The sequence below is a fragment of the Bombus terrestris genome, chromosome 9, assembly GCF_910591885.1.
Source record: "Bombus terrestris chromosome 9, iyBomTerr1.2, whole genome shotgun sequence".
Lineage (NCBI taxonomy): Eukaryota > Metazoa > Arthropoda > Insecta > Hymenoptera > Apidae > Bombus > Bombus terrestris.
Window position 1 is genome coordinate 1,317,062 of NC_063277.1, and position 18,270 is coordinate 1,335,331.

General features: G+C 29.3%; 6 protein-coding genes across 12 annotated transcripts; 3 read left to right on the forward strand and 3 right to left on the reverse strand.

Moving 5' to 3' along the window:
* The first annotated feature begins 163 nt into the window (after window positions 1-163).
* Window positions 164-3,399, forward strand: LOC100643488 (achaete-scute complex protein T8). The gene is made up of 4 exons (XM_003397398.4): window positions 164-817; window positions 1,486-1,654; window positions 1,733-1,933; window positions 2,005-3,399. Exons 1-4 carry the CDS (start codon window positions 776-778, stop codon window positions 2,421-2,423), a joined length of 831 nt encoding a protein of 276 aa, XP_003397446.2. The 5' UTR covers window positions 164-775; the 3' UTR covers window positions 2,424-3,399.
* Window positions 3,400-3,505: 106 nt separating this feature from the next.
* On the reverse strand, window positions 3,506-4,633 carry LOC100643613 (DNA repair protein XRCC4). The gene is made up of 2 exons (XM_020864801.2): window positions 4,498-4,633; window positions 3,506-4,380 (listed from the first exon to the last, which is right to left on the reverse strand). Exons 1-2 carry the CDS (start codon window positions 4,627-4,629, stop codon window positions 3,598-3,600), a joined length of 915 nt encoding a protein of 304 aa, XP_020720460.1. The 5' UTR covers window positions 4,630-4,633; the 3' UTR covers window positions 3,506-3,597.
* An 86-nt stretch (window positions 4,634-4,719) lies between these two features.
* Window positions 4,720-7,026, forward strand: LOC100643245 (RAB6A-GEF complex partner protein 2). Of its 4 annotated transcripts, none has more exons than XM_012311543.3 (7): window positions 4,720-4,845; window positions 5,195-5,382; window positions 5,451-5,572; window positions 5,710-5,817; window positions 5,908-6,057; window positions 6,165-6,277; window positions 6,359-7,026. In XM_012311543.3, exons 2-7 carry the CDS (start codon window positions 5,261-5,263, stop codon window positions 6,887-6,889), a joined length of 1,146 nt encoding a protein of 381 aa, XP_012166933.1. In that variant the 5' UTR covers window positions 4,720-4,845; window positions 5,195-5,260; the 3' UTR covers window positions 6,890-7,026. The 4 variants fall into 4 exon arrangements, with proteins under 4 accessions (XP_012166933.1, XP_048264307.1, XP_003397445.1 ...); XM_048408350.1 differs by lacking the exon at window positions 4,720-4,845 and adding an exon at window positions 4,865-4,927; XM_003397397.4 differs by lacking the exon at window positions 4,720-4,845 and adding an exon at window positions 4,942-5,085.
* A 1,047-nt stretch (window positions 7,027-8,073) lies between these two features.
* LOC100642762 (ribosome biogenesis protein BOP1 homolog) lies at window positions 8,074-11,829 on the forward strand. The gene is made up of 8 exons (XM_012311541.3): window positions 8,074-8,638; window positions 8,772-9,659; window positions 9,722-10,400; window positions 10,461-10,670; window positions 10,749-11,026; window positions 11,094-11,193; window positions 11,273-11,468; window positions 11,541-11,829. Exons 1-8 carry the CDS (start codon window positions 8,528-8,530, stop codon window positions 11,692-11,694), a joined length of 2,616 nt encoding a protein of 871 aa, XP_012166931.2. The 5' UTR covers window positions 8,074-8,527; the 3' UTR covers window positions 11,695-11,829.
* Window positions 11,830-11,906: 77 nt separating this feature from the next.
* On the reverse strand, window positions 11,907-15,415 carry LOC100643001. Of its 2 annotated transcripts, none has more exons than XM_003397395.4 (3): window positions 14,978-15,415; window positions 14,331-14,654; window positions 11,907-14,243 (listed from the first exon to the last, which is right to left on the reverse strand). In XM_003397395.4, the coding sequence occupies exons 1-3, from the start codon at window positions 15,130-15,132 to the stop codon at window positions 12,773-12,775; spliced, it is 1,950 nt and encodes a 649-aa protein (XP_003397443.4). In that variant the 5' UTR covers window positions 15,133-15,415; the 3' UTR covers window positions 11,907-12,772. The 2 variants fall into 2 exon arrangements, with proteins under 2 accessions (XP_003397443.4, XP_048264298.1); XM_048408341.1 differs by having other exon boundaries at window positions 14,845-15,415.
* Window positions 15,416-15,474: 59 nt separating this feature from the next.
* LOC100643122 (protein AATF) lies at window positions 15,475-18,126 on the reverse strand. Of its 3 annotated transcripts, none has more exons than XM_003397396.4 (3): window positions 17,849-18,126; window positions 17,183-17,482; window positions 15,475-17,117 (listed from the first exon to the last, which is right to left on the reverse strand). In XM_003397396.4, exons 2-3 carry the CDS (start codon window positions 17,392-17,394, stop codon window positions 15,764-15,766), a joined length of 1,566 nt encoding a protein of 521 aa, XP_003397444.2. In that variant the 5' UTR covers window positions 17,395-17,482; window positions 17,849-18,126; the 3' UTR covers window positions 15,475-15,763. The 3 variants fall into 3 exon arrangements, with proteins under 3 accessions (XP_003397444.2, XP_012166928.2, XP_048264305.1); XM_012311538.3 differs by having other exon boundaries at window positions 17,762-18,126; XM_048408348.1 differs by lacking the exon at window positions 17,849-18,126 and having other exon boundaries at window positions 17,183-17,676.
* Between the last annotated feature and the right edge of the window lie 144 nt (window positions 18,127-18,270).

Below are 18,270 nucleotides of genomic sequence, written 5' to 3' on the forward strand. Positions count from 1 at the left end.
ATTCTTCGCAATCCGTTATACTTGCATCGTCTGTGTCATTAGTATTTCCATCGAGCGGGCGTCTATTATGTTTCGATGTTTGCATTCCCACTTTTATTCCGATCATCCCAGTGGCTCTCATTTGTCTTGATAAGAAGAAACTCTCGTATTATTTGTTGAAATTAAATAAAAAAATTGAATATAAGCTCAAGTATGGTTTTAAAAATGATTCTCGGCAATAAAGTGTTACAGCCGTTTTTTACAACGAAGTCTTTTTACAATCGATAGTTTTATACAGTTTTATACAATGAGCAATACACGTCAGCCATCGCTATATTTGAGCTGGTTCTGGATAGTTTAACAGAAAAATGCCTCCAACCAAAATTCATTAAGTATTAAGTAAAGAATCTATAGTAATACAAGAAAAACTTTTAAAAATATTTTTTCTTCGCAAGAATTTAAACCTGAACCCTTAAAGTTTAGCACAACTTTACTTAAGCAGCTTGTACCCTTGAACCGAAGATCACCCGACTAATGACGATTCTCCATAAATTGAGAATCTCTGTTGGAACACCTGAATACTTAATAAATGGATAAAATTAACATTAATAACGACTGTCTGTGACCGATCCACATCTTATCCAACGACAAACGAGTTCGACAGTCGCGTGTGATATATGCCTTAGGAAAGTTTCTCGAAGAAGGTAGATCGACAGTACCTTTGGAACTTTCTTGTCCAAATTGTCCCAGGAACGATCAGCCGGTATCTCTATTGATAACAGTTTGATTTTTCGACATGGACTCGGAGGAATACGGCAACGAATTGTCGAGAAACGAGGTAAAATCCTTCAACCCCTTGCTGACATGAGTCCGAAGTCGGAAGTATTCCTACTAGGAGACATAACTTTATAGGAAATTTTGAGAATTTTCGTTTGGAAAAACTATACTATATAGCATCTTGAAAGTTTCTGTACATATTCATTCATATTTAAAATTTCAACATTTTTTTGGCGATTAGTACTGGTTATTAGTTAATGCATTTAAACTTTTTTGCGGCGTGTTTTATCTCTTCACTTTGCGACTCATAAATGAATTGAAAGTTGTAATAAATTTACTTGATTTTAAATTAAGCGAAAAGTATATGCGTAAAGAATAATTGTGCGAATTTTCAAACTAACTAGAAAATTTGTTTTTAAGATATTAACGATTGAAATACACTTTCGAGAAAAGCGCGTTTAAACTCGAAAGCAAGAATTAAACGAATAAACGTTTTTAGATGATTAAACCAATCGATATATACTAGGTAAGAATTTTCTACTTCAAAAAGCATTTTTTAAAAAGAAAGGTAACTTATGAAATTATATTTATAATTATAATTATAATTATACTGAATGAGTCACTTAACTCTACCATCTTAAGTTGAAAAAGCTATAAAAGTTGAAAGATGCCCTATGATCTCCATCTTATAAAATGGAATACTTGAAAACAAATTCTTTTTGTTTTTAGTCAGAAAATGATAGCACTAATGAAGAATGTCCTCATTCGCCTATATTGTTGGATCTAGATAAAAATTCTAAGCAACAGCAAGAAATTTTAAGCCAAGAAGAAAGCTCACCGTCTAAGATTCCCAATGTCGACCAATATTTGCAGAATCAATTAATAAGACATGGGTCAGGTATAAGTTATATCAATATTTAAAAATAATAATTATCAAAAAATAATTAAAGAATAACAACAAAATATTTATGTATAGAAAATACAAATATATCTCGACGACACTTTGTGAGAAGATCATGGCAGGATGAAAACTTCGAAGATCGTCAACAAAATAACGATCGAGTATTTGTGATAAGAGTTCCGGAACCGGAAGTGATAAACACTCATCCTCATTTAGAAATTCTTCATGAAACCAACATAAAATCGATCCAAAGAGAACCATCGCAAACTGAGAAAGGTGGAGAAAATAATAAACAACCAAAAATTTAGATATTACTACTATTAAATTAATTTTAGTTTTATTCTCAGATTACAAAAAATCAGCTTGCGACCGTGAACGGACAAGAATGCGCGACATGAATCGTGCTTTCGAACTTCTACGATCGAAGCTTCCGATTTGTAAACCACCCGGCAAAAAGCTTTCAAAGATCGAATCACTTAGGCATGCGATTACGTACATACGACACCTCCAAAGTCTTTTAGAGCCACAATACAGTTACCCTCCGAACGTATCTGAGAGGAGTTACTATGCTAATAGTGCACCAATTACTACAAATACTTCTTTGGATATGCAACATACACCTCGATGGGAATCGTTAGCTTATTGTCGTTACGATTATCACACACCGTTCGTTAATCCTTCGCTGTCAACGTTACCTTCATCTATTCACCCTCGAGTACAACCGGAACAAAATGATCGACAATTTTTTTACGAAGCGCGACATTAACACACTCGCAATGAAATTACCATTGATTCTTAAGATCTTTCAAGCAGAAATGACGTACGATTTCAATCTCTACAACAAGAAATGGATATTTAATTAAAAGTAATTAGTAAAGCATAATTACCGTATTGAATACTTTATGTGCCTGGTATAAAGTTTCTAGTACGGTCCTTATAGGAGAGGGAATAAAATACGCTTATTTAATGCATTTCTACAGAAGACCTTTGCATAGATTATTGTATTAGCCCTACAGTGCAAGCTCTCAGGACCATCTGTTTGGTCAGGACGAGGCACCTCGGCTCTAGTCTGCAACATGAGCCATATGCTATACTCTGCTGCTTCTGTGAGTTCAAGAAAGTCAAAAACGGAGAAAAAAAGGTCCAATTTATACTTGAAATGAAATTTTTCTACTATTCACTGAAATCCATGCATGGCTTATGATGAGTGAAATTAACTCTGAGGGGTTATCGTATATTAGCTCGTAAGAACCGCTGAGTTAAGTAGCCCGGTTTCTCACTTGCATTGAGTAAACGACGATAATTAATATTTAATTAAATATTTAAATATTTTGGATTTCTATATTCAGGAGGATTTTTGAAGAATATTTAGAGAAGATTTTTATGAAGTGAAAGTAATCGTACCACCGCGCATCGCTGATAAATGAATCCTTTTCGAATAAATAATTTTTGGTAATTTTACGGAATTGAATAAGAAAAAAGAAGTTTTACATATTCCGAATTATTGAACTTACTTTCATGTTTAGAGGATAGTACAATATTTTATAAAATTTAATAAAGTAGTTTTTCCTTTTCTAATACTCCCTCTTTTAAAAGGTAGTAAAAGGAATTTATTCAATATGTACATTACAATTATGTAATTAATTACAAAATTCATATACATCAAAATCAATCTTACTTTTAAAAAATCACTGTTTGTACTTACAGCAATATTATATATTGTATAATATTTACGTTAATAGTTCATATATACTTTATACATTATTAAGTTAAAAACATTTTATATAAAAATCTTAAATTAAAACAGTTAAACAATTAAAATAATTTAATGAATTAAGTTTCATTAAATTAAGAAATACTAATTCCAATTATTTATTGCACAATCTGTGTTTTAAAATATATACAATTGTAAATAAAAGTTATAAATAGATCAACTTGTATTATTGAGAAAATAATTCTTCCTCAGATTCTTCTTCAACAAAATTCAGACTACTTCTTGACTTCTTAAGACTACAACTTTCTTCTTCATTCTTATTCATTTCTTTTACATACTCATCTGGAGTATATAACTCATTTTTTGTATAATCTTTACTGGTGGATGCCTTAGGAATTATTTTATCAGCAACAATATGATTTGTTTTTTCACTTTTCTGGATACTTTTTGGGCTATTATAATTAGGTGACTTTCTTTTGCTAACTTTGATAATTGTGGAAATATCTTTCACAGTTTCATCTTCTTTCTCAGATTCTTCGTCTGTACATGCATCAAAAACTGATTCTTTAACATTTTCTTTCTTTTTTATAGCATCTTGTAATTCTTTAATTTTCTTTTTCTTTGAATTTAAAACTACTATAAACTTCTTATAAAGATCCTGTTCCATAGTAATTTTGATTTCTATTAATTTTTCTATCTTTGAATTTATTTCTTTATTTACATTTACTAAATTTTTATTTTCTTCTTCTAATACTGTCATCTTATCTTGAATGCTTTGATAAAATTTCAACAATTGTTGAAAACTTTCCCTTATTTGGAAATCTGAAATAATATACAATTCAATTCTTCCAAGAGTCCATAAATCACTTTTCCATTCTAAAATTTTGTCTTGGAGGAAAAACTGAATTTTTGTATCTTTCCCACAAAGTATTTTCTTAGTCTCTTCGATATACTCATCAGATGATTTAGATAATTCATTAGAAAAATCATTTATATTTCTGGTGTTCATCTACAATGTAATTTGTTTGTTAATCATTTTTAATTAAAAAATAACAAAACTTACATATTTTTTAGGATTTACATTAATTAAATTCAAATCTTTAATTTCTTTGATTTGTGAACTAACCTCACCAGCTAACGGCGACATTGTTGAATTTAACAGCATTACCTTAAAATGTAAATTAAACCATTCTACGTGAAGTGTATAATATTTGTTATCAATTTGATTAAAAATTTTACATGCCGTTATTTTTGTCATTGCAATTATATGTAATTGTTATTAAGTAGGTTATGTCATTTAAAGCAAAAAATCGGTTGGAATATTAAAAAAATAAGTAACATTTTGTTAATAAGTTGTATCACTGTAACGAGCGCTTCTGATAATCAATAATATCAATAATTACATGTTGGATTATCAAATGAAGATAAAGCATATGAACAGCACGGAAAATAAAACATATCAAAGAACGGAGATGTAAGTACACATATTTTGATTGTAAACTGACATTTAAGTTTTTTGTATTAGGCCGTGTAAACCGTGTGTAACGTGTGTAATAGTATGTATTGGTTCTTTTATGTTCATATAGTTCTAGACTTGGATTAATACTTGGAATCTTAAACGTCAAAATAGAATATAGATATATATAATATGTATATAATAGAATAAAGTGGTGAAATAATGTTTAAAATTTTCATTTTATAAATTGAAAATAATGTATGAAATTTATTTTGAATTTCGTTTGAAAATTTATTTATTATACAATTTTAATATGTAGTATAAAATATTATGAAAAAAATTTTTTATATGAATTAATATATTCCAGAAAACAACAAGTAATATATTGTGAGATCTACTTAAATATATATTCATAATTTTTATAATAAAAATCATGATTGAGATAACAGCAAAACTAATTAGAGGACCTGTATATTTTTCCGGTGAAGTTATAGAATGTTTGGTCACATTTAGTAATCCATTAAATCCAATTCATCAAATATCTCAAAGTCATAGGTAATAAGTAATTTATTTATTTATATTAAAGAATTAAATTTTTACACATAAATCATAACTAATTCTAGTGATATTTTTGAGAGTCTCGCGTGGGCTAGTGCACAAGTTCATTGCCAATGTTCCACAAATAATAAAATTGTTTTCTCAGAGAAGCTGAACATGACAGCACAATTAGCAGCTATTAATGCAAGTAAGTCTATGGTATTTTAAAATAATTATTTCTAATTGTTGCATGAAGAAATATAGAATTTCTTTCTTTGATTTTAATTATTTTAAATGTAACTTTCTAATTCATTCAGTTTGTTTTTTATAATAAGTGTTTTTCAGATACAACTTTTGCACCATGGCAACAGGATAATGGTCATGTTGTTCTAAATACAAAGCCAAAAATTTTATTTTGTGATTTAAGATTATCTCCTGGTGAAAGTAAAACATGTGAGTATCTAATTGGAACTTGGACATATAGCCCAAAAATATGATCAAAATTATATAAATAAATTTTTGTTTAATGTTTAAATTTTGCAGATATTTATCGGGAGATAATTCCAAGTGATGCACCTCCATCTTATAGAGGACACGCAGTAAAGTATTCATATAAAATCACAATTGGAACACAACGAGTAAACACCGCTATAAAGCTACTTAGAGTTCCATTCAGAGTACTTTCTTTAAGTGGTAGTATATTATCTAATTTTATAATTTTAATAATTTAGCACTACTTCTACTAAATCACTGTAGAAAAATTGTGACTGAAGCTGCTGCTTTTATTCATGAATTTGCAGAATTGCCTGAAGTAACTGCTTGTAATGATAGTGTTGACTTGAGTCCAAATAATCCATTTATGGAAACACAACACAGAGATACTCCATTAGATGTTGCGCTACAAACTCTTCAGGTTTATTAGTTTCTTTTTACATAAAAATTTATATTTGTTATATAAATGCAGTATTAATTAATATTTTATTTTTACATTTAGAATTTAACAGCTAGACGCAGTCCAAATTTTTATAATATTACAAACGGACGTGGGCGCGTTGTGAGATTTTGTCTTTTTAAAAATTCGTATAAACTTGGAGAAGACATAGTCGGAACATTTGATTTCTCAAATGCTACCGTTTCTTGTGCGCAAGTATCTGTTGCATTGCAATCAGAGGAACATATTTCAGAAGAGTACAGACGAGGAAAGGCCTCAACACCAACTTTAGTCAGTTACAACAAACACCACGAAATGTGTATGGGTTTAAAATATTCCCATTTGGTATTACCCATACCATTACACGTAACACCAGATTTTACTACTGATTTAATGACACTAAAATGGAGACTACACTTCGAATTTGTTACGACTTCCAAATTAGTAGAAATGCCCAATAAAAGTACTGTTAATTGGCAAGGACCATTGATCTTGGATGTTGAAACGATGACATGGGATTTACCTGTTCATATTCATCCAACAACTACGCCGCCTAATACTGCACAACAAAGTAGATATAATACAGTGATATAACAAATTGTGAAATTTTGTTATATTGGAAATTCACAGAGGTTTATTATTTTTCATTAATAGTTATTAAACCACGCATTTTCTTAATTATTGATATAACAATGTCGAAAAAATAATGTATATTAAAAAGCGTAAATAGATGAAGTGCTTTATTTATTTAATATGAATTTATCAAAGCAAATCATTTTGACAACAAATAATTCATATATTTTAAATATTCTATTCACACAATAGTAAAGAATCTTATAAATGCATGTCTTTTTTGTATATCTATAAATCATTTATTTAACACTTATCCAACCGCGCGCGTTATAGCGAGTTAAACATTTCCACCGCTATCTGACAAACCAACCTATACGCTGTCCACCGCACATTTTTCCACGTATCAAGGATTAATATTCACTACTTAAAAGACAAAGAAGTCTAAAATTATTTAAGTGACTAATTATATTTTGCGGTAATGATTTTATTTAACGATTTCACATATTATTTATACAAAACATCAAATTCAAAGTATATAACAATTATCTTTTGTAGTTTATGCAAAAAATATAGGTAAAACTAAAAACCTTAAAGATGACAAAAGATAAATAACACGACTTGAACGTGAAATTAAAAATTCATAATGATATGAATTTTTAATATTTTTTTATATTGTGGTACAGTTCGATTATAACTTTATTTAGTCATAACTGATAGTGTAACTTTTTAATTAATTTTAACACCACTAAATTGGTGTATTTTATTATATATTTATAAAAGCGGAAAAAGTGATGCAATTAATTGGGAACAATTCCAGCTAAACAATAACTGATAATAACAACAAAAAAAAGGAAAACGCGTTGCTAAAGTCAAAAAGGGAGATCTCCCCGTTCGGTCACGCAGCGATGTTCTTTACAGAGGGGAGATCTTTCTATTCGGTTAGCTAAGTGTTAACATTCATAAAATGAAAATTTTATCAATTGCATTTTGGATTTTAGTGTATTTAATAAAAGGTATTCAACTTTTTTGTAAGCAATTAATAAATGTGATTATTGTCAATTAAAACTGACTTATTAATTTATTCTTATCAAATTAATAAAATAGGGAGGAAGTAGATAATATTGTTTTATAAAAATCAATGATAAATTGTTATATTATGATAAATAGATATTTATTTCTTTTTAGAAATTCTTTGGTATACACGTACAATTGTAAGTACTTATTCGAGCTTATTCCTAAAATATGACGTTTTGAGGGGACGATTATATATAGGATACTGTTCTTAGTTCTTGGCACAAATTTAGCTTAACGCCTGACTTCTCTATGCACATGTAGTCGACCTATTCTAACGTATTGCGCTATTCAATCTTTCTTATTACTCTTGTTCTGCAAGGTATCTTCTTTAGCTCACTGCTACGGCTTCTGAATTTTCGAAACGGTTGGCCAATCAGTTGTGAGTGTGCAGCTAGCTGAATTTTTGAACGCGAAGGTGTCTTGCTTTAATATTGGCGAGAGGAGCGCCAAAATCCCCTCCCTTTGTCCAAAGAACTCGTACATATTATTTGATAGTTCGCACTCTCATATAACTAAATTTAAAGTCTCGACAACACGTGAAACATACATAACCTCGTTATTACTTGTATACATGCGAAAAAGAAGATGAAGAATCAACGGAAATCTTCAAAGAGGAAGCTAAATAACGTAAAAACTGCAAATAATGTTAGAGAAGGAGAAACGGATTCACCAAAACCTACATTTGAAGAAGAATCGGTAACATTTATTTTATCGATATGTTCTAACCTATAAGAAAACATAACCAAATTGCTTAAATTATTATTAAATATATGTACTTCGAAAATGTCATTTATTATTTATATTTCATGACACGAAAAATATTATTTAGGATTCAGGTACTGAAGATTTATTGTCTGCTGAAGTAAATAACAATGATGAAAGTTCAGATGAAGAAATAAACGAAAATGAAGATATTTCTGTATCAGACACTGAACAAGATCCAATTGTCTTTAAATCTGATGATGAAGAAGATGAATTAAGCTTTCAGACAGATTCAGATGATCTTGGTCTTGATGAAGATTATTCTGAAAGTGAAGAAGAAAATATTTCTCTTGATGAAAGCGAGGATGAAAATTTGAAAAAGAAAAGTGAAAATTCTGAAATTCCCTCAACATCTAAAGATAATGAATTTGCAAAAATAAAAAAAGGTGGATTTTCTATGTTTAATATTAATAATAGGAATATATCTAATACACTACAGACTAAGAAACAAAGCAAAACTCTTATAAATAAAATGAATAAATCAGATGAATCAAATACTGGTAAAGATATACAAAAAGGTAAGGTACAAAATAAAGAAAATTTAAAATTAGATTTAGAAAAATGTAAAGAAAGGAGTACTAAGAAGAATACAGAATCTAGTATAGAATCTAACTTATCAAATCATGATAAGTTAGTAACAGATCAACAAATAGATGAATATGAATATGATAGTTCTGATGAAGAAGATATTCGTAACACAGTTGGAAACATACCAATGAAGTGGTATGATGAATATGATCATATTGGTTATGATTGGGATGGTAAAAAAATTATAAAACCTCAAAAAGGTGACCAGTTAGACAATTTTTTGAAAAGAATGGAAGATCCTGATTTTTGGAGAACAATTAAGGATCCTCAGACTGGGCAAGATGTTGTATTAAGTGAAGCAGATATAGATTTGATTACAAGGATACAAAAACGAAAAATTCCGGACATAACTTTTGATGAATATGCTGTAAGTATTTTTCTAATTTATTAGTGATTCAGGAATTACGTTTTTATGTTATTATCTTACAGCCATGGGTAGAGTGGTTCACTTCAGAGGTGATGAAGACACCATTACGTAAATTTCCTGAACATAAACGTTCATTCTTACCATCTAAATCAGAAGCTAAAAAAGTATCAAAATTAGTTCATGCACTTAAGATGGGTTGGATAAAATCAACAGCGGAATTAAAGAAAGAAAGGGAGAAGAAGAGAAATGAACCACAATTTTACATGTTGTGGCAATCAGATGATCAAGCTGAAGAAATGCGTAGAATTCATAAACATATCCCACCGCCAAAAAGACATTTACCTGGACATGCAGAAAGCTATAATCCTCCCCCAGAATACTTATTCGATAAAAAGGAACTAAAAGAATGGAATAAATTACAGACAACACCATGGAAACGAAAATTACACTTCATTCCACAAAAATATAATGCTCTCCGTGAAGTACCTGCCTATCCTAAATATGTTAAAGAAAGATTTCAAAGGTGCCTAGATTTGTACTTATGCCCTAGAGCATTGAAAATGAGATTAACAATAGAACCAGAAGCCTTAGTACCTCAATTGCCAAGCCCAAAGGATCTACAACCTTTCCCTACAACAATGTCTATGGTATTTAAAGGTCACACAGATATGGTAAGAAGTATTACAGCAGAACCAATGGGGCAATATATAGCTTCTGGTGGTGATGATATGAACTTAAAAAGTAAGTATATCTTCTATAAAATATTATACGTTATATATAACAGTGTTCATTGTTTTACAGTATGGGAAATAGTAACAGGCAGGTGTGTAAAAACAGTACCATGTGGGGGGGTAATTAGATCTGTGGCATGGTGTCCAAATCAATCTTTATCGCTTATAGCGGTAGCTGCAGATAAAAAGGTTCTATTAATAAATCCTGGTGTTGGAGATCATTTAATTACTAATAAAACAAATCAATTATTAGAAATAGTACCTCAAAGTGATGTTATAGGTATTGTAAAAAATAGTTTCTATACAATTCTTCATAAAAATACTTTATAGAAAATGTATACTTGTATCTTTGTTACAGTAAATGAAAGAGTGAAAACTGCTGTTCAGTGGGAACAAGCAGAAGATGAATATTGGACTAATGGAATTAGGGTAATTTTAAATCATTTCAAAACAGTAAAACAAGTAACTTGGCATGGTAAAGGTGATTATTTTGCCACTGTTATGCCAGATGGTCAAAACAGATCTGTCTTAATAAATCAATTATCAAAAAGGAGATCTCAATTGCCTTTCACCAGGTCAAAAGGTTTAATACAGTGTGTCTTGTTTCATCCAATTAGGCCGTATTTATTCGTAGCGGTAAGTAGAAAATAATATAAATTAAACGTATAATTCTAAATATATAATTGTAATAAAATAATTGTAGACTCAACGAAATGTTCGAATATACGATTTAATAAAACAGGAAATGATTAAAAAATTGCTATCAAATTCACAATGGATATCATCAATGACAATACATCCAGGTAAGATTGGACATTATATGAATAATGTAAGTACTTAAATCATTATTATTTCGCTTAATAATCGTACTTATGTTTCCAGGAGGTGACAATATTTTAGTAGGCACATACGACCGCAAAATGCTTTGGTTTGATCTTGATTTAAGTACAAAACCTTACCAGACATTACGTTTGCATGGTACAGGCGTTCGCAGTGTTGCATTTCATAAACGATATCCACTTTTTGCATCTGGTGCTGATGACAGAGGTCTTATTGTCTCTCATGGAATGGTGTACAAGTAAGATAACTTACATTTATAATTATTTGACCATTGTTCATTATGTACTATTTATTTCATAATGTATTTCAGTGATTTATTGCAAAACGCATTAATTGTACCACTTAAAAGATTATGCAATCATGAATCTTATAATGACTTTGGTATTTTGGATGTGATGTTTCACCCTATTCAACCATGGGTATTTTCTGCAGGTGCAGATTCAACAATACGAATGTATACTTGAGTTGTATATATTTATAGTTTTAGTTAACAAATAATGCAATGAAACAAATATTATTGTTACATAACGTAGAAATTTTTTTATGAACAATTATTTAGAACTATAAAAATTAGAATAAATTCTTTTCCAAATGTTTTATTTTGTGCGTGAATTTGAAACGTAACTTTTGTATTCTAATCCTTTACAAAAAGTAAACATATAGGAACGTTTGTATCGTAACAGGATAAAATACGATAGTATAATTACGACAAAAAAATCATGAAAGATTATACAATAAATATTCTATAATCAAAATAATAAAAAATTTATCTATTCTTATACATCAAAATTTACATGATTTATAAAGGCTTGATATCTAAATGCATCTTAAATTAAAAATCAGATAAATCTTTTAAATATATATAACGCACTTGCGAAAGATATAAGACTAGTTTCTAGACGTATGTAGAAAGAAGTTTAAAAATTTTAAAAGAAAAGATCGTTTCCATTAGTAAAGTTATCAATAAATGAGTTCGAAATGTACAAAAATTATAAGATGTAAAAAAGTTATGTAATCGAATACTTTATCAAGTTCGACTTTTTATGTAGGAAGTAATTTTCTGTTTAATAAACATCGAAATAGATCTTGAAATGTATATTACTGAAGTCTCTAGTTTACTGAAAGTAAACTTATTTAAAAATTATATTACACATGACGATAATAATAATTTCATTTGTAAATGAGTAAAAAATAATGTTTTTAACGTTTGATTTGCACAACAGAATTTCATATTAATTTTGTATTTATAATTTTTATATTTTTGATTGAATTACTAATGATTATTTAACATCTCGAATTCTGACTTATTATATAATCATAATTTACTGCTTTAAACAAATGTTAGGCTAGTACGAAATATTCGTTGATTCACAAATAAAGTGAATATGACATACAAAATATCCTAAAGGTGTATAAATTAAGTTTCTCATTATCACCTTTTACAATATAATCAACAAATTTAAAAATAATATGCACGTATTCATATACATACATACATACATACATACATACATACATACATACATACACATATGCGTACGTTTAAGAAGAGGGTGGTGAATGACCCAAACATTGCCACTCAGGCTCTCCACATTCGCAAATACGACCAGCGTGTCTGACTTGAAAAACTGTTACTATACCCCTGCTGTCGTCAAATCTACAAGTGATGTGTAAATCATGAATTAAAAAAGTATAAAATTGGCTACCCCATCGTTGTCTCAGATATACCGATCTAGGATCCTCGCGAAGTACATTTTCAATGGCTATTTTTTGGTCATTTATTTTAGTTCCTAAAATCTCGTTTAATTGAATCAAAGCACGATCGTTAAATACCACACATAGAGGTGTTCGAGGTCTCGATATCCACTCTGGAATTCTTATCTCCGAAGAAATATTAGTTCCCGATTCTCTGTTCTCAGCGTTTCTCGATTCAGAAGAGAATAATAAATGTGTGTCTCCACTGTCTGGTAAGCTATTGTTTGACATTGTTCTTATTACTTGATTCGGTAAATGTTGTGAAGGAGTAAGAATTTGTGGTTCTAATCCTTCTTCTCCATCAGGAGCTTCGCGTACCCCCATTCTTACAGGAGAATTATCAATTCTCGAATTTAACGATCGTCGATGAATTAAATCTATGTCTGTACCACAAATGGTATTTGGTCCATCAGCTCCATCTAAAAGTCTAGACCGAGAAGCATGTGTTTCTGTGTAATTAGATCCCACGTTTCTTGATCCGTATGTTGATTCGATATTAGTACGACCATTTACGTTAATATTTTGTAATCTATTATTTATATCTACTAAATTTTCTGGTTGTTCCACGTCAGACGAAAGTATGTTATGTCCTACTATATTCAAACTTGTCCGCGGATCAGACAAAGTGTCGGAAAATGTATGAGCAGTTCTATGTATATCGGTTACATCTATGCTATGTTGTAATGTGCTATTATTGTGCAAACTGATATCATTTAATTCAGAAAAATGTCTCATACTGGAATAACTTTCAAAGTTTGAATTTCTTTGGAACTCTTCAGCTTGTAACCTTAAAGCAATTTCTTCGTCTCTAGAAACATCTGTTTCTTGATTTGCTTTGTTAATAACTTTTCTATAATAAGATTCCGAAAGTAAACTTCTTGTTTCATCCCCAAGACTAACATTAGTACTGAATGCGTCACATGTTTGATTTCTGGCAGTTTCTTCTATGCACTCAAATGCATCATCTACATTAGATTCTTGTGATCTGTTACTTAATTTCTCAAAATATATAGGACTATCATACTGTGGTATATAAGGTTTTATATCTAGTACAGGTGATTGATCAACCATATCTACACCTTCAAAATAAATTGTATGATTTTCTATTGTTGTAATTTTTACTAAACTCAAACCTATTGGACATGGACGGTGTGGAGAACGTGTAGAAAATACACCTGTTTTTGTACCATTTAATCTTGGTGGTGCAACTTTGGCACGAACATGTGTTGAATCATTCCTATGAAAGTAGAATAGAACCCTATTGAGAGAAAAATAATTTTGTATTAATTATTTAGGGATAAATAAAATAAAAAGAATTGTTTACTATAATAATATATTATCTTACCACATATGTGAAAAATCTTGTAATCCTTCAAGTGCATGATCAGGATTAGTAAATATTGAATTATATAATAGCAATTTTCCTGGTACTTTTCCACAGACTCCAGTTTGTCTAGGTGTACCACGTTTACTAGGAAACCAAGTAGATATTACTCCAATTGGTTTTAATTTTATGGTATCATCATCTGTACTAGTGCTAGGTTTCACATCTTCTGGACCTATTACTTTTGCGTCAGACATAGATGGTCTATTTCTGAATGATTCCAAAAGACGCTTTATGTTGTCAACATCTTTTTCATGTATATATCGAAGACTCTTTATTTGTTGTCTGTGGAAATTACAATTAATACAATAAACTGTCACATATTAGTAAAATAAAATTTTAATAAGGTATAAAATATAATATGAATTTAATAAATTTTTAACTTTAATAAAAATTGTAGTATTTTTAATTATATCGTTTATTTTACGTATGTGTAATAGTCATACAATCCATGTATATACGAACACATACATACACATAGTTATATGTACACTACAAATATGTAAGTATGCAGAAAACAGCATGTTTGAGTAGAACTTGTTGATATCTCTTTGAGTAATTCTTTGAACTCATAAAGATAGGATGGGACAGAAGAATGCAAATAATACCTTAAATTATTAATTTCTTTTCTGGCTATATTTAACTGACCCAGCAAATATTTAGTGCTAAAATCTGAATTTTGACAAGCAGAATCCATAACTGCTCCTTCGAGCGAAATCGCCGGTCGAATTAGGTAGAATGAAACGAAATAGACATGAACCATGGATCAACTAAATACAATAGTGAGACTACTGGTTCTAAAGCTTGACGTAGTTGATTAAGAAAAGAACGGACGTAGAGGAGACACACAGTGATGCGTTTGCATTAAAAAATTGGACAAAATTATTTTTGTACGTAAATCACGTTTAATTGATGCAGTTTATTATTTTGACACAAAATAGATAGAGGGCGCAACTCTGTTACATGAAAAATATGCAAAATATACCTGCAGGTTATATAGATAGTCACGTTTACATTAAATATTTTATACTTAACTCCCTGATGTTCTCCTTATAAATATAATAAAAAAAATGAATATGACCAATCTGTTTATAATGACTTTAAATCAATTAATATAAAGTTACTTTATTTACTAAACAAAATTATATATATACAACAACATTTTGTTGATAAGGCTAGAAAAAATAATATTCAAATGAATATCATTAAGTATAAAATTTTAAACACTCTTGTATTATTATATACACAATAAACAAATTTTTTTTTATTTATTTTATTACATAATATTAACTATAATTATTTTTGCTTGTATTTCATTATCAAATTTCTGTAAATCTGATAAAATATTTTTGATTAAAATATATAAAATTAACATTTTATTAATTGTGCTAAACTTAACGACCAACTTCTACATTTGGTGGTTTAATTCTGCCAAATAAAGAACTATATAATTCATCCTTTGCATGATCTGTCCATGTATCATTTGCTGTAATAGGAGCCATAAAGTTTACTAACTTATTATGTACATTATAACGTATTCTTCTACCTTTAGTAGCTCTTGTATCTATTTTTCTTTTCATTTTTCGCCTCATATTCTGTAATTTTATCCATTGTTTACTAAGTTGTATAGGATCAGTGATATCAGATGATTTATATTCAATTAAATCTCTTAAAAGTTGATGATAGAAGTCATCATCATCGTAAATTTCAGAATCATAGTCTTGAATTCTTCTACCATCACTATCTTCTGTTACTTGTTCCTTACCAACAATTTTATATTCTGAACGTTTCAATCTACTTTTTTTAAGCAACTTTTCTTTATCATTTAGAGCGAATTCAATTTGTTTCAGAGTTGTTTCACTCATACCTTTATTTAATTTACCACTAGTTATTCTTGTCTTTTCATTCCATTTTTGTACAACAGAATTTCTATATTCTATATATGATTTGTGATTATCATTTAATATCTTTTCATAGTCTTTAAGTTTCAATTTTTTGCTAAATACATTGTTGTTAAAGTTTTCTTTATATTTGTCTGAAATTGTATCTGTATCTTCATTTTCATTCTCTGTATCTGAAAGAATTTCTTCATCCATTGGATCTTCTGTATTTGCTATTTCATCTGTGCTTTCTTCAGCTTTCCTTTTTTTATTAGACATAGATAAATTTTTTGTTTCAGGGTATTGTTTTAAAAAGAAAGTTTGCAACTGTAACATATTATTCAATAATATCTTCAACTTATTTTTTACTTCATCAGTTGTTTTTGTATATTCTGCATCCATTTTAAAATTTTGATAAACATCATGCTGCGGCATTTGATTACTCGTAATTAAACATTTTTGTAATTTTATTCTTATTTCTAATAAATTTTCCCAAAGCTTTAATTGACTTCTAACACAACTACCTTTTTCTATATCTGCTCTTATATTTATCTGTGATATTGTTTTGATATCTGTCCCCTGCTGTGTAAAAAGAATATCCTTACTATCTTCATTTTCAGAATCCTGTTCTAAATTTATTTTACTGTCATAACTCATTTCCTCATTCGAATGATCATTTTCACTATCCTCCATATTGCTATCATCATCTTCCATATCTTCTTCATTATTACTGTTGTTGATATCATCACTTTCTTGCTCCATACTATTCATTTCTTCATCTTCACTTTCTGATGTGCTTTGTACAACAGAATCTTCATCATCATCATCCTCATATATATCTTTTCTTGAAACTTTTTTACCTTTATACCTATAATAGAGAAATAATGATCCCATTAAATAATTCTATAATAAAATTGAAGTAAAATTTCGTACCTTTCGTCCACTTGATCCAAGAGATCCACATTTCGTCTACGTATCTCCGAAATTTGAAAATTACTATCTGAATTATCACTTTCATCATAACGATCAACTAGTTTTGCTTTCGTGTCTTCCGCTTCATCGTCGGAATTAAAAGTTACTGGTGTTGTAGTAACTAATGAATTCACTTTGTCTGCTAAGGTTTTCTTCTTTGCTTTTAAAGCCATTGCTTCGGTCAAACAAATGTGTATTAATTCAATTATAAATGATGAATTTTACCACGTGCACCTTTCTATACGGATTGATGAACATAACCTATAATAACATAACCTATAATTGTTATATCATCGATTATAAAATTTCATTGAAGTCTATATGCAATATATTTATATTCTATTTTTAGTAATTGTTAATTAATAGCAAACTGATAATATTATCCGGACTCATGTACATATTACTATGTACTATACATATGTACTGTACACATGGACAACAGATAACATTTCCAAGACCATACTATTACCTATATTGTACTCATAAAGATATAAGAATAGAGTGTGCGACGGAGTCATGTCAAATCATAACATATATTACCGTGAAAGTAGATGCGATATACGAATAGAAAGAAAACGTTGCATATAAGCCCGTTCTATCCTTATTTGATCAGACGTTTATACTTACGCCGTTCTTTGATCAGTGTTACGCTTCATATTTACTGTACGAATGTGCATGCTTATTAGACAAGGACACAAAAGACCTCTGTGAATTCCCTTTCTATTTCAATATCGTTTTTTTCAATTTCCTCACGTACTATATCTTTACATTCGATCACACGATATATCTCTACGACTGTACTCAGTAGCAGACTGTATCACAAGTCGTATAATAGTATGTACAACTGTACTAAACTGTATTATACAGTATTCTAGTATACTGAGGGATGGATATATCATTCGTAACAGTGACAAATATGAAGATGCTCAAGAATATAGAATTCGAAAGCTATATATTTTTGGAAATTTAGAATAATACAAAGTAACTACTTTCATACGTATTTATTAACTTACATAAATCATATGATAATGTATAGATTGCTTTAAAAA

Excerpts from the sequence above, each read along its gene's own strand:
- LOC100643613 (XM_020864801.2), bottom strand. The coding sequence starts at position 4,629 with ATGACAAAAATAACGGCATGTAAAATTTTTAATCAAATTGATAACAAA. Across the intron at positions 4,381-4,497 it reads TGTCGCCGTTAGCTGGTGAG|ATGAACACCAGAAATATAAA; the intron begins GTTAGTTCACAA and ends ATTACATTGTAG.
- LOC100643488 (XM_003397398.4), top strand. The coding sequence starts at position 776 with ATGGACTCGGAGGAATACGGCAACGAATTGTCGAGAAACGAG. Across the intron at positions 1,655-1,732 it reads ATTAATAAGACATGGGTCAG|AAAATACAAATATATCTCGA; the intron begins GTATAAGTTATA and ends ATTTATGTATAG. Across the intron at positions 1,934-2,004 it reads ACCATCGCAAACTGAGAAAG|ATTACAAAAAATCAGCTTGC; the intron begins GTGGAGAAAATA and ends TTTTATTCTCAG.
- LOC100643122 (XM_003397396.4), bottom strand. The coding sequence starts at position 17,394 with ATGGCTTTAAAAGCAAAGAAGAAAACCTTAGCAGACAAAGTGAATTCA. Across the intron at positions 17,118-17,182 it reads TTGGATCAAGTGGACGAAAG|GTATAAAGGTAAAAAAGTTT; the intron begins GTACGAAATTTT and ends TCTCTATTATAG.
- LOC100643001 (XM_003397395.4), bottom strand. The coding sequence starts at position 15,132 with ATGGTTCATGTCTATTTCGTTTCATTCTACCTAATTCGACCGGCGATT. Across the intron at positions 14,655-14,977 it reads AAAGAAATTAATAATTTAAG|ACAACAAATAAAGAGTCTTC; the intron begins GTATTATTTGCA and ends TAATTTCCACAG. Across the intron at positions 14,244-14,330 it reads CAAGATTTTTCACATATGTG|GGTTCTATTCTACTTTCATA; the intron begins GTAAGATAATAT and ends TTCTCTCAATAG.
- LOC100643245 (XM_012311543.3), top strand. The coding sequence starts at position 5,261 with ATGATTGAGATAACAGCAAAACTAATTAGAGGACCTGTATATTTTTCC. Across the intron at positions 5,573-5,709 it reads ATTAGCAGCTATTAATGCAA|ATACAACTTTTGCACCATGG; the intron begins GTAAGTCTATGG and ends AGTGTTTTTCAG. Across the intron at positions 5,818-5,907 it reads TCCTGGTGAAAGTAAAACAT|ATATTTATCGGGAGATAATT; the intron begins GTGAGTATCTAA and ends TAAATTTTGCAG.
- LOC100642762 (XM_012311541.3), top strand. The coding sequence starts at position 8,528 with ATGAAGAATCAACGGAAATCTTCAAAGAGGAAGCTAAATAACGTAAAA. Across the intron at positions 8,639-8,771 it reads CTACATTTGAAGAAGAATCG|GATTCAGGTACTGAAGATTT; the intron begins GTAACATTTATT and ends AATATTATTTAG. Across the intron at positions 11,194-11,272 it reads ATCAATGACAATACATCCAG|GAGGTGACAATATTTTAGTA; the intron begins GTAAGATTGGAC and ends TTATGTTTCCAG.